Here is a 17144-nt window from a genome sequence, read left to right as displayed (position 1 = left end):
TCCTCTTCACCCCCTGCTGAATGATGAACCAAATCAATGGCCAGCTACAAATTCTCAGTTATCACTTGGCTCCGTGCTGTGGCTGCTAGGAATTTCCACAGTGGCTACACAGATGAAACACCCGCTCCAAAAGTACAGGCTCCTAACTCTTAAGCTAAGAGAGACTCTCCATTAGCTGTTAGCAGAACCAGATCTAGGAAACACAGCTGAGCAGTTCTTTTTCCATCCACTGAAAGGCAGAGGCTGCACAAATCTATTCCCAGGCAGTGAATGTATTACAGTTGCACTTAAAGGTACCAAATGAGATCAAGGCCCCATTGCTTCAGGTGCTTTAGAAAGAGCATACAATCTGAATAGATAGGGCAAATAAAGGGGGTACTATGATCCCCATTTTACCATTAGAGAAACCAAGACAGAGGCATTAAGGGTGGATTTTGTAGAAATGCTCAGTGTCAGTTTAACTCTGTTCCCATTAAAGTCATTTGTAAAACTCCCAGGGTATGTCTACACTACCCTCCTAGTTCGAACTAGGAGGGTAATGTAGGCATACCGCACTTGCAAATGAAGCCCGGGATTTGAATTTCCCGGGCTTCATTTGCATAAGCAGGGAGCCGCCATTTTTAAAACCCCGCTGGTTCGAACCCCGTGCAGCGCGGCTACACGGGGCTCGAACTAGGTAGTTTGGACTAGGCTTCCTATTCCGAACTACCGGTACACCTCGTTCCAACCAACCAGGAAGCCTAGTCCGAACTACCTAGTTCGAGCCCCGTGTAGCCGCGCTGCATGGGGTTCGAACCAGCGGGGTTTTAAAAATGGCGGCTCCCCGCTTATGCAAATGAAGCCCGGGAAATTCAAATCCCGGGCTTCATTTGCAAGTGCGGTATGCCTACATTACCCCGCTAGTTCGAACTAGCGGGGTAGTGTAGACATACCCCCATTGAGTTTCATGGGAGCACAATTAGGCCAACCCCAAGCACTTCTGAAATGACCCCCTCTAAATGACTTTCCCCAGGTCAGAGGAAATCTACAGCACAAGCTTCCAATTGAATCATGACTTCTTGCATGCCAATTTGACACCCAGAGAAGATTGGTCCTATCATTTTTCTGTGAGTTCCCCATAACTTTTGTGTGAGTGTGTGTTTCTTCTCTTTTCCAGACCCAAAAAGTGAACTAAAAGCTTCATATGCAAGAATGTGGTTTCAAGTTGCGGTACACCTGCGCTGAAAAGGGCGGTTTGTAGTCGAAGTTGATGCTGCTGAAGTTTGTTGTTCAACCCTGTTGAAGTCTCCTGTTTTTGCTGACGCTTGTCTGAATACCCCACCATTACAATGAGCTTTTTTTCCTATCTGGACCCCAGGAGGATCCAGTGGGGTGCCACCTGGTACGCCATGCACTCCAGGATCCTACGCACCAAACCTGTGGAGTCAATGCTAGAAGGGACAGGCAGCACCACCTCTCATGGGACCAAGCTGGCCCAGGTGCTCACTACAATGGATCTGGTTTCACTCGGAGTTGGAAGCTGTGTTGGCACTGGCATGTATGTAGTGTCTGGGCTGGTTGCTAAGGAGATGGCTGGGCCTGGGGTCATTGTTTCCTTCATTATTGCAGCAGTTGCCTCTATTTTGTCAGGTGAGTCATACAGATCAATTGTAAGAGATAAAAATAAATGATAGGTTTTACTTAGGATGTTATCCTGCAGCCCTTACTCCTGAATGCATCAAGGATGCAATTGCATCAAGAGACAAAGACGCAGATTGTCAGAATTAATGCAGACCAAAAAAACAACAAAACAAACAAACTAAAAAAGTGCCATGCACTTTTGTCTGTGCAGTTACTATGATTCAAGAACAAGTACCGTCAAACCAACCTGATAGCTTTCATAAAATAACAAGCCTTGTGAATGGGGGAAGCAGTAGATGTGCTATATCATGACTTTAGTAAGGCTTTGAATACTGCCTTGCATGACCCTCTCAAACAAACTAGGAGTATACCACTTGGATGGAACTACTGTAAGGTGGGTGCAGAACTGGGTGGAAAACCATTCCCAGAGAGTAGTTATCAGCGGTTCACAGTCATGCTGGAAGAGCATAATGAGTAGGGCCCTGCAGGGATCAGTTCTGGGTCTGGTTCTGTTCAATATTTTCAACAATAATTTACATAATGGCATAAAGAGTACACTTATAAAGTTTGTGGGTTATACCAAGCTTGGAGAGATAGCAAATTGTTTGGGGGCTGGGATTAAAATTCAAAATAATCTGGACAAATTGGAGAAAGAGTCTGAAGTAAATAGGATAAAATTCAGTAAGGACAAATGCAAAGTACTCCACTTAGAAAGGAATAATCAATTACACGCAAAATGAGAAATGACTACCTAGGAAGGAGTACAGCAGAAAGGAATCTGGAGTTCATAGTGGACCAAAAAAAAAAAGCAGCAAACATAATTCTGGAGTGTATAAACAGGAGTGTTATAAATAAGACACCAGATGTATTCTTCCACTCTGATCCAGATTGATTAGGTCTCATCTGGAGTATTGGCCCTGTTCTGGATGGTACATTTTAGGAAAGATGAGGACAAATTGGAGAAAGTCCAAAGAAGAACAACAAAATAATTAAAAGTCCAGAAAACACGATCAATGAGGGAAGACTGAAAAAACTGGGTTTGTTTAGTCTGTAATGTCTGAGGATAGGACAAGCAGCAATCGGCTTAAATTGTAGCAAGGGTGGTTTAAATTGCACATTAGAAAAAACTTCCTGTCAGGGTAGTTAGGCACTGGAAAAAGTTGCCTTAGGGAGGTTGTGGAATCTCCATCATTGGAGATTTTAAAGAACAGATTAGACAAGCACCTGTCGTGAATGGTCTAGCTAATACTTAGCTCTGCCATGAGTGCAGGGGACTGGACTAGATGACCCCTCAAGGCCCCTTCCAGTCCTATGGTTTTATGATTCTGGGCCCATCTTGGCGACTGAACAATCCTATGGTTGTTTGGTGCATGTCTGCATGTCCATTTACCTCAGATATGCATGCAAATTAGGTAAGAAGCTCTGAAAATGACCCAAAATCTCCATTGTCTCACCCTGTATGTGGCAAGATCAATGAGAAAATAACAAATACTTGCCATTGTGATTAGACTTTTTCTGTCATAAACAGATTTTCCAACTGAAGGTATTTGGAACAGACTCAAAAGCTAATGGAATTGTTAGGAGGAGATAAAGCCTCCCCTCTAATCTCTAGGTTTCTGGGGTGTATCCTGAATAAAATGATAGTGAGCAAACTTAAGGTACGTCTACACTACAGAGAAGATCCAAGCTGCCACTTTCAATCTTCTAGGGTTCGAATTAGCGGGTCTCGTGAAGACATGCTAATTCAAACTGAGAGAGGCCCTCCGGTCGATGCTGGTAGTCCTGCTTCCATGAGGAGTAAGGCAAGTCGAAGGGAGAGTGTTCTCCCTTCAACTTCCTGCTGTGTGGATGGCGCCAAAAGTCGAGTTAAGGTACTTGGATTTCAGTTACACAATTAACATAGCTGAAATTTCTCATCTTAATTCGACCTTATCCCATAGTGTAGACATACCCATAGTTCTCTTTTGGCACATGGCTGGTTGCCAGTATAAAGTAAATTTGAAGTCCTCAGCTACTCCATTTAAATGGCCAGCTGGAATTTTACATGTCACAATTCATAAACCAGGCAGAGACTAATGACAAAGCAGTAACGTAAGCCCGTCATAAGTCATTTGAACACTTCTAAAAAGGGCTGGATATCTTCAAGGAGAAAGAGAAGTGAATGAATCCAGACAAGTATATGGATTCATCTGTGCTTTCCATGTGATCTCATTATTTTTGGCATTTGTCCTTTACAGTTCAGTGGCAGTGAACAGACCAGATGTTCTAACATGAGAAGTCTCTGCACTATGTAGCAGAATATTATATTGATGGGTTTGCTTTTATATGGGTGTTCAGTTTTTTAAAAAAGGCAAGAAATGGCAAAGGCTTTACTGCTACAGTCATTAAAGTGATCTTACTCAGCTTTTAAAACTAAAGCCTTAGAAAATATAATGGTAGCTTTATTCTCTTCTGCTGCAGCTCTACATTCAGCTAAATTTTGCTCCTCCTTATAAGACTGCAGCTCTGACTGAAGGCCACAGATGTTACAGCAAGAACTTCACCCTAAGACAGTGGTTCCCAAACCATGGTCTGTGGACATCTGGTGGTCCATGACAGTACTGTAGTGTAGGGGGTTCATGGAAAGTTTAAGAGTAAGGATTGGGCCCACTACGGGACTGGGACTTTCTACCAGGCGATTCTCACCTGGAGCTCACTGTTTGCGACCATCCATTGTCCTGCCGCCAGCTGTGCTGGCATTTATGCTCCAGCACTCTGCCCCCTCCCAGTCCCACGGTGGGCCCATCCTTATCTTTCTTTTCCTTTTTTTTCCTCTCCCAAAGCTCCGTGCCGGCCAAGGGCAGAGCGCCAGGACAGGAGCTGCCTTTGGCCATGAGAGCCCCCCTCAGTGTCTTCTCTGTGGATGGGCATAGAACAGGGCGGGCAGGAGCTGAGGAAGCAGCGCAGGCCAAGGGATGTCCCCTTGACTCAGAATGGGGAAAGGCAGAGACTGGGAGCAGACAGGCTCCAAGCCTGCAGATGCTCCACGTAGATAAAAAGTCCCAGCATGCCAGTGGTTTGCCCTGCTCGGCTGGGAAGTGCTGAGGACTCTGCTGGGACATATGTTTGCTTGCAGTGTCTGCATTTGTTTGCATGCAGCACAGAGCCTTTCAGCTCCCGTTTGGCTGTGAACAGCAGCCAATGGGAGCTGAGATGCTCCATGCCCTGCATTCTGCATGTCCCTCATCCCATGCTGAAGCTGACAAGCTGCGACTGCCTCTGGAGTCGGTATACATGGGTCAGTCACTTTTTACCATTTTTTCTCTTTTTTGAAGCAATCTTGTTACAGGCAGTCCCCGAGTTACGCGGATCCGACTTATGTCAGATCCGCAGTTATGAACGGGGTTTGCTGCCCGTCTCCCTGGTCTGCTGAGACGGGGAGCAAAGCCTCTGAGGATGCCGGCAGTGGGACAGCCGCAGCGCGTCTGGGCTGCCCGCTGCCTGCATGCTCCCCGGCTTTGCTCCACGTCTCCCTGGTCTGCTCCACAGCCAGGGAGCACGCGGGCAGCGGACAGCCCAAACGCGCCGCGGCTGTCCCGCTGCCGGCGTCCTCAGAGTCTTTGCTCCCCGTCTCCCTGGTCTGCTGGTCTCCAGAAGACCAGGGAGACGGGGAGCAAAGCCACGGAGGTCCCGGGCGGCGGGACCGCGGTGCGTCTCGGTCCGCCGCCCGCGTCTCCCTGGTCTGATTGGGGGGGGGGGGGCGCAGCTAGTACGCCCCTCCCCCCCACTCCCAGCAGACCAGGCTTTTCTCCGGACGCCTGTGGTAGAGCAGCTGGGGCGCTGCCGGTTGGTCCCTCAGCGCTGCTCTGGGCACTACTGGACCAACCCGGCAGCACCCCAGCTGCTCTGCTCCAGGCGTCCTGATTCAGCTGCTGCTGGTCAATTTCAGCAGCGGCTGAATCAGGACGCCTGTGGCAGAGCAGCTGGGGTGCTGCTGGGTTGGTCCAGTAGCGCCGAGGAGCGGCGCTACTGGAGCAACCCAACAGCACCCCAGCTGCTCTGCTCCGCTCCAGGCGTCCCCAAGTCAGCCACTGCTGAAACTGACCAGCGCTGACTACAGGAAGCCCGAGGCAGAGTTGCTTTGCCCCGGGCTTCCTGGAATCAGCCGCTGATCACTTTCAGCAGCAGCTGACTTGGGGACGCCTGGGGTTCTTAAGTTGAATCTGTATGTAAGTCGGAACTGGCGTCCAGATTCAGCCGCTGCAGAATCTGATCAGAGGCTGATTCCAGGAAGCCTGGGGCAGAGCAACTCTGCCTCGGGCTTCCTGTAGTCAGCCACTGGTCAGTTTCAGCAGCGGCTGAATCTGGACGCCAGTTCCGACTTACATACAGATTCAACTTAAGACCAAACCTACAGTCCCTATCTTGTACGTAACCCGGGGACTGCCTGTACATGAATATGTCACCCCACTCTAACCGTTCAAAAGTTATTAGAGTGGCAGGAAGGGTTTAGTTGGGCTGCTAGCAAAAATGGATCAGTGGATCCAACACAACTGTATTCAATAAAAATATATGGTACCTCAAAGTTGTTACATTTCAATGTGGACACCCTATATTATCTCTCAATTTTACTATATTTGTTTAGAGAACATGAACTATTATACATTTCAAATGATTATCAAGTAATGGAATGTTTGAAAACAGCTATATTGTTTGGGAGGATCCGTAAAATTGTAATAGATTGAAAAGAGGTCCATACGCTCAAAAAGTTTGGGAACCACTGTTGTAAGGCATTCCTGGAACCATGATAGAGGAATAACAGACTTGGGTTCTGATTTCTTAACATTAGGGTGACAGAACAGAACATGGTTCTGCTTAAAATCTACAGTTACATTTACTGCTGATTTACACCAGTGTAAATGACACCAAAATTTCAGGCCTCTACATGACTCATATACCTCCATATCTAGCTCTAGACAAGGGCTCACAGCTGTGAATCCTGATTACAGATAATCACCTCCATGTGGCCCAGATTTAGATGCTCAACTCCTTTTCAGGAGTGGGCTTTGGTTGTACCCTGCTCTTCAGTATTTCTTTGGGGAAACCTAAGCTAATCATTCTCTGCATGCTGACTTTGAGAGTCTCTTTTTAAAGGTACACAGTCTGCATGTCTAACTTGGGGTTATGAATACCAGCAAGCATTGGGCACATAAAAACTAGTCATTGCAACACGAAGCCCCCCGTGTGAATCTAACTATAGCATAGAATCATAGAACCATAGAACTGGAAGAGACCTCAGAAGGTCATCAAGTCCAGCCCCCTGCTGTAGGCAGGACCAATTCCAGCTAAATCAACCTAGCCAGGGCTTTGTCAAGCCGAGACTTAAACACCTCTAGGGATGGAGACTCCACTACTTCCCTAGGTAACCCATTCCAGTGCTTCATCACCCTCCTAGTGAAATAGTTTTTCCTAATATCCAACCTAGACCTCTCCCACCACAACTTGAGACCATTGCTCCTTGTTCTGCCATTTGTCACTAAAAGCAGGGAACAATCACACATGCTTAGCAGATGCAATTCCATCTTGCAGAGGAGAGTGGTATGGACATACATGCAAGCACACACGCCAACCTAAAATAAAAGCCATTGAATTGAACGCCTACCTTCCTTGGAAATGTACCATTGGTTTTCGGTATTAAACTGTGTGCATGGATTTTAATGCTTGTGAAGGATGTTGGCTAAGCAGTCCTCAAGACAGGACAAACATATAGATGCTTCCAGCCATATCCCCCATCACTGTGTCTGACAATGTCTCTCAAATGCCCTCTTTCCTCAGTTTTCATACTTCATCCATCCCTTGGCCTCAGTGCTGAGACTACTAACAAGTATGGCTTGTAGGAAACATATTTTCAAATGCCCTATATGCGTCCTTGAAGCTACATTTTGAAAAGCTCATCTGAACACTTTCCAAAGTGACCCTTTGTGACCCTTTGCAGTGGAGATATCTCATGTGTGTGAAATCTGTCCAGTAGAAAATGCACTGAAATCAGCCATCTCATTTCACATATACTATCAATGCAGATTTATTTTCTGTCAGCAGAGAAGGAGATGACGGAAAGTTGCCAGACACTAATGGGAATTAAAACAACCTTTCCAGTCAAGTGCAGTGTTTTCTGGAAGTTGCCATTTCCTCTTCCTCTAACAGGGAAAGCTGAGACATCAAAAAAAAAAAAAAAAAAAAAAAAAGTGGGATCCCAGAACAAATGTAGACTACACATAATTAAATACAGGGTTTTTGCTTGGAAGATCTAAATGTTTATCTGAGATCAAGAAAAGACTCAGATTTCCCCAACCACAATAGAACAACAAGTTCAACTGCCTATTTTTCTCAGAGAGAGCAGCTAGCATTTGGTATTTTTATTATTTCCCGATGTCCAAATCTTCTCTTTCTTCAGACTTTTTTCAATTATGCTGCCTTAGCCACAGAGAACTTAAGAGCCCCACGAGTTTGAAATAAGTCTATTTGGAGAGTAAAAGCATGCTTGCTTCAAAGTGGGTTTTCTGCCCTAGGTACAAGAGTGCAGTGTCTTGCAACTTTCTGTGGGATTGTGTCATAACCTTAATATTACTTGTGTGTAGTCTGCCATATTTACCATTCTTTTTGAGTTGCTTTTGTAGCCCTAGGAAAACATTTACCTAAGAATAAGAATATATTTTGATAGTCTCTTCAGCCATTTCCTTCTTTGATTGTTGACAGTTCTGTTATTTATAACAGGAACACAATCTTGGAAAGTAAAACTGCACCAGAGTTAAGGATCCAGAAAGGGCTGTACATGTAGCTGGTTATTTTTTTTCAGTTTTCACTTAACAGTGCTTTAAACACATAGGCTACATCTAGACTGGCCACATAAGACGGAATAGGCATGCAAAGCAGGTAAGTCAGAATAGGGAAATCCGTGGGGGATTTAAATATCCCCCGCGGGATTTAAATAAACATGGCCGCCACTTTTTTTCCGGCTTGGAGAAAAGCCGAAAAAGAGCGTCTAAACTGGTGCAATCCTCCGGAATAAAGCCCTTTTCCGGAGGATCTCTTATTCCTACTGGCTGGGCGGGCAGGCAGGCTGAGTGGCAGGCTGGGAAACGTTTTAAGCTCTGCAAGCCCTTAGTTCTGCAGGCAGGCAGGCTGGTTTGGCTGCTGGCTGGTAAGTCTCTTGGCTAGAGCCTGCCTCTGGCACCCAAGTTCCTCCCTTTCCCAACACTCTGCCCCCCTTCTTGCATCCATACCCCTCTCAGATCTGGCACCCCAATCTCCTGCCCCAGATCACAATCCCCTCCTGCCCTAGTCATATCCCAAACCCCTGCACTCCAGTCCCCTTCCCTAGGTCACAACCACCTCCTTCACCCAAACTTCCTCCTAGACTCCATTCTCCCTCCTGCACCCCAATCACTTACCCCAAGCTTCCTTCTGCATCCAATTTCCATTCCATTAATATCTCTACCATTAATATCATGGAAGAGTGCATCCCTTGACCACTTTCCAAAATCTTGGAATGACTCCCGTCAAAAATTATTGCCCACCCCTCATTTAAACACTGTTGCCTTTCCTGCATCATCATCCATTTTGTTATTTCAATCTAATACAAGGCCTATACCTTTGTTAGGATTTCTCTTCTTCCTAACATAATTAAGGTTTCTTCCTGACTTTAGCTATGCAAACTAGGGATGTTAGATATCGGTTAATTGAATAGTCTATTAACCTCATGAATTTTTACCAGGTAGTCAACTTTTCTATAGTCCCCGGGCAGCCCCTCTCTGGGGGGAGGGGTCTGAGCTCACGGACCCAGCATGAGCTGGAACTGAGTAGGCTGCCTGCCCACCTGGCTCCTAATACACTTTAAATACAGAGCCACATCAGGGTAGGTCCAGGACCCAGTGCAAGTCAGGACTAAGCTAGGCTGCTGGCCACCCTGCTAAATAATTTACTAGCAAGGGATGGGGGGGAAATGTGTGTAGTCTCTAGCATTAACCTATAAACTTTTGCTTTTTACATCTCTAATGCTAACCATAGATTGGCCCTTCCCGCGCCCCGGTTTCTTTAGCTTCCCTTAACAACTTTCTGCACTTAACTTAAAATTTATATAAATTGCTACTTATTTCACCCTTTGTTGGGTCTTTAAATTGCCTTCTGTGATTTTAGAATTGTGAGTTTTTGACTATTTAACATTTAAAAAAATTATTTTTAAAAGAGCTGACAGGGTTTTTTTCATGTTTTCTGTGGAAATTTTTCTCCACTTTGAGAAGTTAGCCTTTTTTGAAGCATCAAATATATTACTGTTGGAACTATCCTCTCTTTGCCCTTATTGAATGTAAGGCAGGTGTGATCACTATTCCCTAAGCAGCCACTAACTTCCAATCCACTGATTAATTCTTCTTTGACCATAAGACCTAAAACGATTACTTCATGTTGGGTATAAAACGTTTTGTGTTAGAAAATCATAGAATCATAGAATACTAGGACTGGAAGGGACCTCAAGAGGTCATCAAGTCCAGTCCCCTGCCCTCATGGCAGGACCAAATACTGTCTCGACCATCCCTGATAGACATTTATCTAACCTACTCTTAAATATCTCCAGAGATGGAGATTCCACAACCTCCATGGGCAATTTATTCCAGTGTTTGACTACCCTGACAGTTAGGAACTTTTTCCTAATGTCCAACCTAAACCTCCCTTGCTGCTGTTTAAGCCCATTGCTTTTTGTTCTATCCTCAGAGGCCAAGATGAACAAGTTTTCTCCCTCCTCCTTATGACACCCTTTTAGATACCTGAAAACTGCTATCCTGTCCCCTCTCAGTCTTCTCTTTTCTTAACTAAACAAACCCAATTCTTTCAGTCCTTCCTCATAGGTCATGTTCTCTAGACCTTTAATCATTCTCGTTGCTCTTCTCTGGACCCTCTCCGATTTCATAGAATCATAGAATAATAGGACTGGAAGGGACCTCGAGAGGTCATCGAGTCCAGCCCCCCGCCCTCAAGGCAGGACCAAGCTCCGTCTACACCATCCCTGACAGATGTCTATCTAACCTGTTCTTAAATATCTCCAGAGAGGGAGATTCCACCACCTCCCTTGGCAATTTATTCCAATATTTGACCACCCTGACAGTTAGGAATTTTTTCCTAATGTCCAATCTAAACCTCCCCTGCTGCACTTTAAGCCCATTACTCCTTGTCCTGTCCTCAGAAACCAAGAGGAACAAGAGATTTCTCCACCTCTTTCTTGAAATGCGGTGCCGAGAACTGAACAAAATACTCCAATTGAGGCCTAACCAGTGCAGAGCAGAGTGGAATCATTATCTATAATTTTTTTAGACACTAACATTTTTCCTGGGGGCTGTAGAAGGCCTCCAGCATGTGTCTCCTAAATGGAAGCTCTCCATCTCCCATAGCAACTTTTCTTTCCACACCTTATGGTCAGATGTCTAAGGAGTAACTGATTCTGCTCTCTGGCTTGATTAGGTGATTTGTAGCAGACTGCCATCACTGCTTTTCCTGACCTTGGTTAGTCAGTACATTGATCCAAATGCATTCAAGATCCTGCACTTTTGAGTTATCAGAAACTTTCTAACAGGCACTATAATGTAGAGTGCTTCCCCCCCCCCACCCCGACCCCCCCCACACACTTGTTAATCTATCCTTCCTGGACTGGTTACAACCAATGATTTTAACATTTCAGTCATGCAAATACTCCCACCAGGTTTCAGTAATGGTAGTGTAGGGCTGGCGACAGACTTCACTGTGCCCAGAGCAATATGAGGGGGGTGGTTCCAGGACCTCATAAGAGATAGAGCCTCAGGCAAAAGGGATGGGGCTAGAGGCAGCCAGTCCTCAGCATAGTGTCATGCCAACCCCATCCAGATCTCAGTGCCACCCAAACTGGAGCTCCTGCCAGTGGATTAAAGGTCCTGGGACACCAGCCGCCCCCGCTGCTGCCGTGGTTGCAGTGAGGGCAGGATCATTTAAATTGCCAGCACCCTACGGCAGCTGCCCTCTTTGCTCCCTCCCTCACTGCCATCAACGACCATGCTATCCACTCTTCTTGCTTGGTACCAAGTCTCCTAGCAGTGGAAAATGAGCAACTGATACTTCTTTCCATATTCCATCACATTTGTCTGCAACATGCTAAGTTTGAACTGCATTTGTCTTTTTGGCACCCTCCTCTTCTATTTTTAGTTTAATACCCATCTGGCTGCTCCTGCTAGTCTCCCTCTGAGAAGATTACCCACCCCTTACCTGCAAAGTGCAAAATTAAAAAAAAAAACCTCTCTCCCCCATTGGAAGGACCCTAACACTCCACAAAACCAAAACCTTCAACTTCACACCAATTGAGCCAATGGTTCATCTCCAGTATTATCCACCTTTCCTCTCTCTTGCTCATGGGACTGGAAGGATCTCGGAGAATATCTCATGGACTTTCCTCATCTTTAGCTCCCTTCCAAAGTCCCTGGAGTCTTCCATAATCAGGATAGTTGCACTTGATGCAAAGTCATTGGGTCAGGTCCAAAATGGGAAAATGGCAGAATCTCGTCTTTTTATCAGATACAAGGGATTTGGTTGAGGAGTATCTGTAGTTTAAAAAAAAGGGGGGGGGGCTGGCTTGGTTTTGAACCCACTCCCATTTAGCAGAAGTCCTGGAATTCGTGGGTGACTCAGATGAATCATAGCCGTATTTTACCCTTATGTAGCAGCATTATCCAGAGACCTCAAGGACATCACAAACATGTTGTATGCAATTGAAGTGGCTCAGTTGGCTCAGCAATGAACAAGGCTTCTCTCTGCAGGCTTGTGAGTGTGTTTGTTTCCAAGGGAAGCTAAATGGCTTCCTATGACTAGCAGTAACCTAAGTTACAATCCAATCCTAGAATCATAGGGTGTGTCTAGACCACAGGGTTTTGTCGACAAAAGTAGACTTTTGTCAACAAAACTATACCTGCATCTCCACTGCCTCTGAGTTCTGTTGACATAACATTGACAGAACTCAGCAGTTTTGTCGACAGCTGTAAACCTCATTCTATGAGGAATAATGCCTTTTGTCGACAGAGTTCTGTCGACAGAAGGCGTTATTGCATCTACACTGTCCTTTGTGTCCACACTGTTATGTCAACAAAGCAGCTTGCTTTGTCGACAGAACTGGATGTAGTCTAGATGCTCTTCTGTCGACAAAAGCCTGTAGTCTAGATGTACCCATAGAATCATAGAACCATAGAGCTGGAAGAGACCTCAGAAGGTCATCAAGTCCAGCCCCCTGCTCTAAGCAGGACCAATCCCAACTAAATCAACCTAGCCAGGGATTTGTCAAGCTGAGACTTAAACACCTCTAGGGATGGAGACTCCACTACTTCCCTAGGTAACCCATCCAGTACTTCATCACTCTCTTGTGGCAACAAGTGCATGTTCTCCCTTACTAAAATAAATTGCATCCATGCAAGGCCATTTTTCACCCATGCACTAGGCATTCATACTGGAGCAGGTGCACTAATGCAACAATCCCTATTGTAGACAAGCCTTCAGTTTGCAAAGCCTAGAGCAAACGGTTCAACCTTTTGTTTATACCAGTCAATGGAGTGTTCTTTTGTAAGTACATTAGAAATAAATGCATTAACATCACCTGTGTTACTATGAATTTAAGGCCGAGAGACAGAGCAGAAATTGGTTCTAATGTTGCTAAGAAACCAGAACTCAAGTCTGTTTTTCCCCTCGGATGGTTCCAAGAACACCTTACATTATAGAGTGATACTCTGCTCTTGTTCCACTGGTCTAGCTCCTATGGACTTGAGTGGAGAGCATAAAGGGAATAGAATTTAGCTCAGAGTGTAATTGCACTGGAAGAGAATAATCTGATGCTTTAAGGCAGGGTGGGGAAACTTTTTTGGGTCAGGGGCTGCTGACCCACAGAAAAAATCAGTTGTGAGAAATTTAAAAACTGACATGGCCTCTGACTGAGAAGGAGAAAGACACTTCCCACATTCCCCTCACACACCAGAGCCTGGGGAGGGGGGACCCAGGCAAGTAGATAGTGTGCTTCAGCCCTGCAGGGGTACAGCGGAGGGACTATAACACCAGTGCGGGCTCCCCCCGCCCAATGCTGGGAGGAGTTCCGAGCTTTAGGTGCTGGATCCAAGCAAGCCGGGGACCGCCGCCAGCTTGCAGGCCTTCGGTTCCCCACCCCTGCTTTAAGGGCTTAGTTTTTAAGAAGCAGAGTGAGTTCATTTTATTGTGTCTGAAGTCACTGTGTCATATTAAAGTCCTCCCTATTATGCAGTTTTTTACCCAATACCCCCATAAAACCAAGCCCATCATAAACTGTATAATGCAGACTTCTTTTAACAGTCACTGTTGTTTCAACGTACAGCTGGGTTCTCTGCTGGGTTTAGAAGTAGGAAAGAGTTCTAAACCTCCTGAGTGCAGGTAAAGCTTGATACAGCTTACTAGAGCCAGTTATCCACATGACTTGCCTTGTTGTTAATATGCCTAGCAATACCCGTCCTGTCTTTGCAGGATGGAGATCTCTCTTCTATGCATGTCTTCAGGGTCAGCCTTAGGGGAAATGGTGCCTTTGGCGAACTTGCATTTTGGTGCCCCTGTCTTCCCTACACCGGGCTTGGTGCTCCCCTTCCCCCCTGCCCCCCCTCCCGTTTCCCTTGGAAGCTGCTTAGTCTCTTGCTCCTCTGAGTACAGGGATATTGTCTCTCCCCCTTGCAAAGGGAGTTGTCACAGTCCTTCTTAGCCAAGCCCTTTCTTTATGAACTACATGGGGAATGGATTATTTAGATTAAATATTTTCCCCAAGATCTGACACACAAAAGGCAGGCTGCTGATTTTGAATGGCATCAGATTGTGAAATGAAACAGTGGGTGAAAAACCTGGGTGAGTCACTCGCCTTTCAGTGGGTTCTTCCTCCACAGTTTGAGCTGCTCTGCAGAAGCCCCGGCAGCTCCCTTGCAGCAGCAGCACCTGCCCCTTACGCCTGGTGCTTCTCCTGCAGCTTATGGCAAGCTACCTGCTGTCAGATGGGGGCTGCATCTTGCCTGCACCCATGACCCTCCTGCAGCCCTCTGGCTGCTCCTGACTCACCCGAGGGGGCATTTCAGATTGTGGTGGGGCTGAGGGAGGCAACTTTAACTGTGATTCCAGAGGATACTTAGGCACCCGAAATCTCTAGGGAGGAGTGTGGGGGTTTTTTTGTTTTAAACTTAGACATTAGCTGCTGATTTTACAGTACACAGAAATCCTGAAATATTTCCATCAGTAATAATTAAATTATTTACAGATAGGGAAAGCAAGAAAAATGCTGTTTGAGAACTTGTTAGAGTTAAAATTCAGTGATACAAACTTCTGAACTGGGCATGTTACAAATGGGCAAGTGGATGAATAGTTAAATGAACAAATCACGTCTGGTATTAGGATATTTATTTTGTATATCTGGACATGACATATAGTGGTTTTTGTTTTTATCATCTTGGTGTCTGGATCGGAGCCACAAGGCGAGTGAAGTAATAACTTTGATTGGACCAAATACGGTTGGTGACAGAGACAACCTTTGGAACTCCTCAGAGCTCTTCTCCAGGTCTTCAAACTCAAAAGGGCTAATCTCTCAACAACCAAAGCTGTTCCAATTTTTTTTTAAAGATATTACCTCACCTGCCTTGTCACTTGGCTTGTGTTTTAACAACTTTAAAGCTTGAAATGTTTCCATCTCAACTTTGTCATTAAAAAATTACCAGACCTCCCTCCATAATTTCCCACAAATGTGAAAATTATAAAAAGACTAAAAGCTTAAAACATATATTACATAAAGCTATAAAAAATAAAAAGTGTGTTCTACCAAGCCTTTACATAAGCAAGAGTAGCAGGTGTGAAGCATTGTGGGGGAGGATGAGCACAGTCTATATTCCCACTGAGTTTTAAAGGGTCTGATTGTTGTGATTTGCAGTTTCAATCATATCACACATTATCTTCAGATTCTCACACTAGGAACCCCAGTGACTTCCAGAGCACGAAGGTTTGTAGTTAAGATGGAAGCAAAGAAAATTTCCTTATTCTTAATCTTCATGCAAAACAACACTGTGCCCAGCAACAGCTTTGACAAGGCCCCCTGCCCTGAGAAATTTCAGCATACTGTTAAGTACAACTTGTAGTGAAAACAAACAGAACCAGAGGGTGTGGATAGTAATCAGGAACTGAATGAAAGGTATATGTTTCAGCCAGACACCACCCACTGTGGCACACGGGAGAGGTGATTTCAGTAACACTTTTCTCCTGGGAAGCAGCAGCCCCGGCACCCAGCTCCCTAAAAAGTGAGCAAAACTTCTGAGCCAGTCAGGGAAGCAGGAGGACAGGACCAGCTATTGATGGGGGGAGGGGGCACAATTTAAAGGTTCCTCCTCAACACAACTCAAGTGTCATACTCCCCTCCCCAGCTGGTAGCCCAGCCCCCACCAGAGAAGCAACTGTTCCTTCCTCCCTTACCTAACCTCTCCCTGCACAGCTGAAGCAGAAGCAGCCACCTTCCCTCCTCCCTACTACCCCAGTCTCAGCTATTTAGTGCACATGCTACTGCAGTAGTCACCAACCAGTAGATTGGGACCTACCAATAGATCTTGGAGCTTCCAACAGGTGATCCTGACTGGTTTGGCCAGGAAGCCATCAAGCCCTAGCACTTTAGCTGCCCCTCCTCCCACTGTAATGATGCTTCTGCCCTCTGCCTTGGAGCTGCCCTCTGGGAGCCTCCTGCTTGCTGTGCAGGATGTAGGAAGAAGTATGGGGGGTGCTGATGTCAGGGTGTCCCTGCTCCCCTCACTTCTGTACCCAATCTCCACACAGGGAAAAGGGGATGGAGGGAGTTTGGCAATGCAAATCTCTGTCACTCTCACACACTCTGTGTGTGTCTGTCATTCTCACAAAAACACACTGTCCTTCACTCAACTCCCAACCCCACACATACGTGGGGTTGTTATTTCTTTTACTGCTTGCAAAGTGTGTTATTTTTGGGTTTTGGCTCTCCCCGCCCTGAACCTCCTCCTACACCCAACCGCCTGCCCCAGAGGTGAGTCCCTGCACCCAAACTCCTTCCCAGAGCTTGAACCCTGAAACTCCTCCTGGACCCCAATCCCCCACCCTAGGCTGAGCCTGGAGCCCCTTCCACATTCCAAACCCCTTGGCCCAGGAACAGAGCCCGCACCCCAACCCCCTACCCGAGCCTGGTGAAAGCGAGTGAGGATGGGGGAGGAAAGGGGATGGAGAGAGCAGGGTGAGGCCTCGGGGAAGGCGTGGAGCAGGGGCAGGGCCTCAAAGAAAGGGTGGGAGGGAAGCAGGGCAAGGCTAGTTGGGTTTGAGGTAGATCTTACATTGCACTTAAATTGAAAAAGTGATCTTGTGTTTAAAAAGGTCGGAGACCACGGTGCTACTTGTTTCTCTCTCCTCTCCTGGTCCCTGGCTGCCTCCAGCAAGCAGGAGAGGGATGGGGAGAGAGCTAGGCAGGCACACGCAGG

General features: G+C 46.1%; 1 protein-coding gene across 1 annotated transcript in view; it reads left to right on the top strand.

The window, feature by feature from the left end:
* The window catches only part of SLC7A14 (solute carrier family 7 member 14), an 85160-nt gene that overhangs the window by 27994 nt on the left and 40022 nt on the right, over window positions 1–17144 (top strand). The window contains exon 2 of the mRNA XM_075937935.1: window positions 1157–1629. Coding sequence (XP_075794050.1) covers window positions 1329–1629 — 301 coding nt within the window. The 5' untranslated portion in view covers window positions 1157–1328. The remainder of the gene's footprint in view (window positions 1–1156; window positions 1630–17144) is intronic.

The sequence above is a fragment of the Pelodiscus sinensis genome, chromosome 10, assembly GCF_049634645.1.
Source record: "Pelodiscus sinensis isolate JC-2024 chromosome 10, ASM4963464v1, whole genome shotgun sequence".
NCBI lineage: Eukaryota > Metazoa > Chordata > Testudines > Trionychidae > Pelodiscus > Pelodiscus sinensis.
Note: the sequence above shows the minus strand (reverse complement) of the source record. Positions and strands in the feature narration are given on the sequence as shown.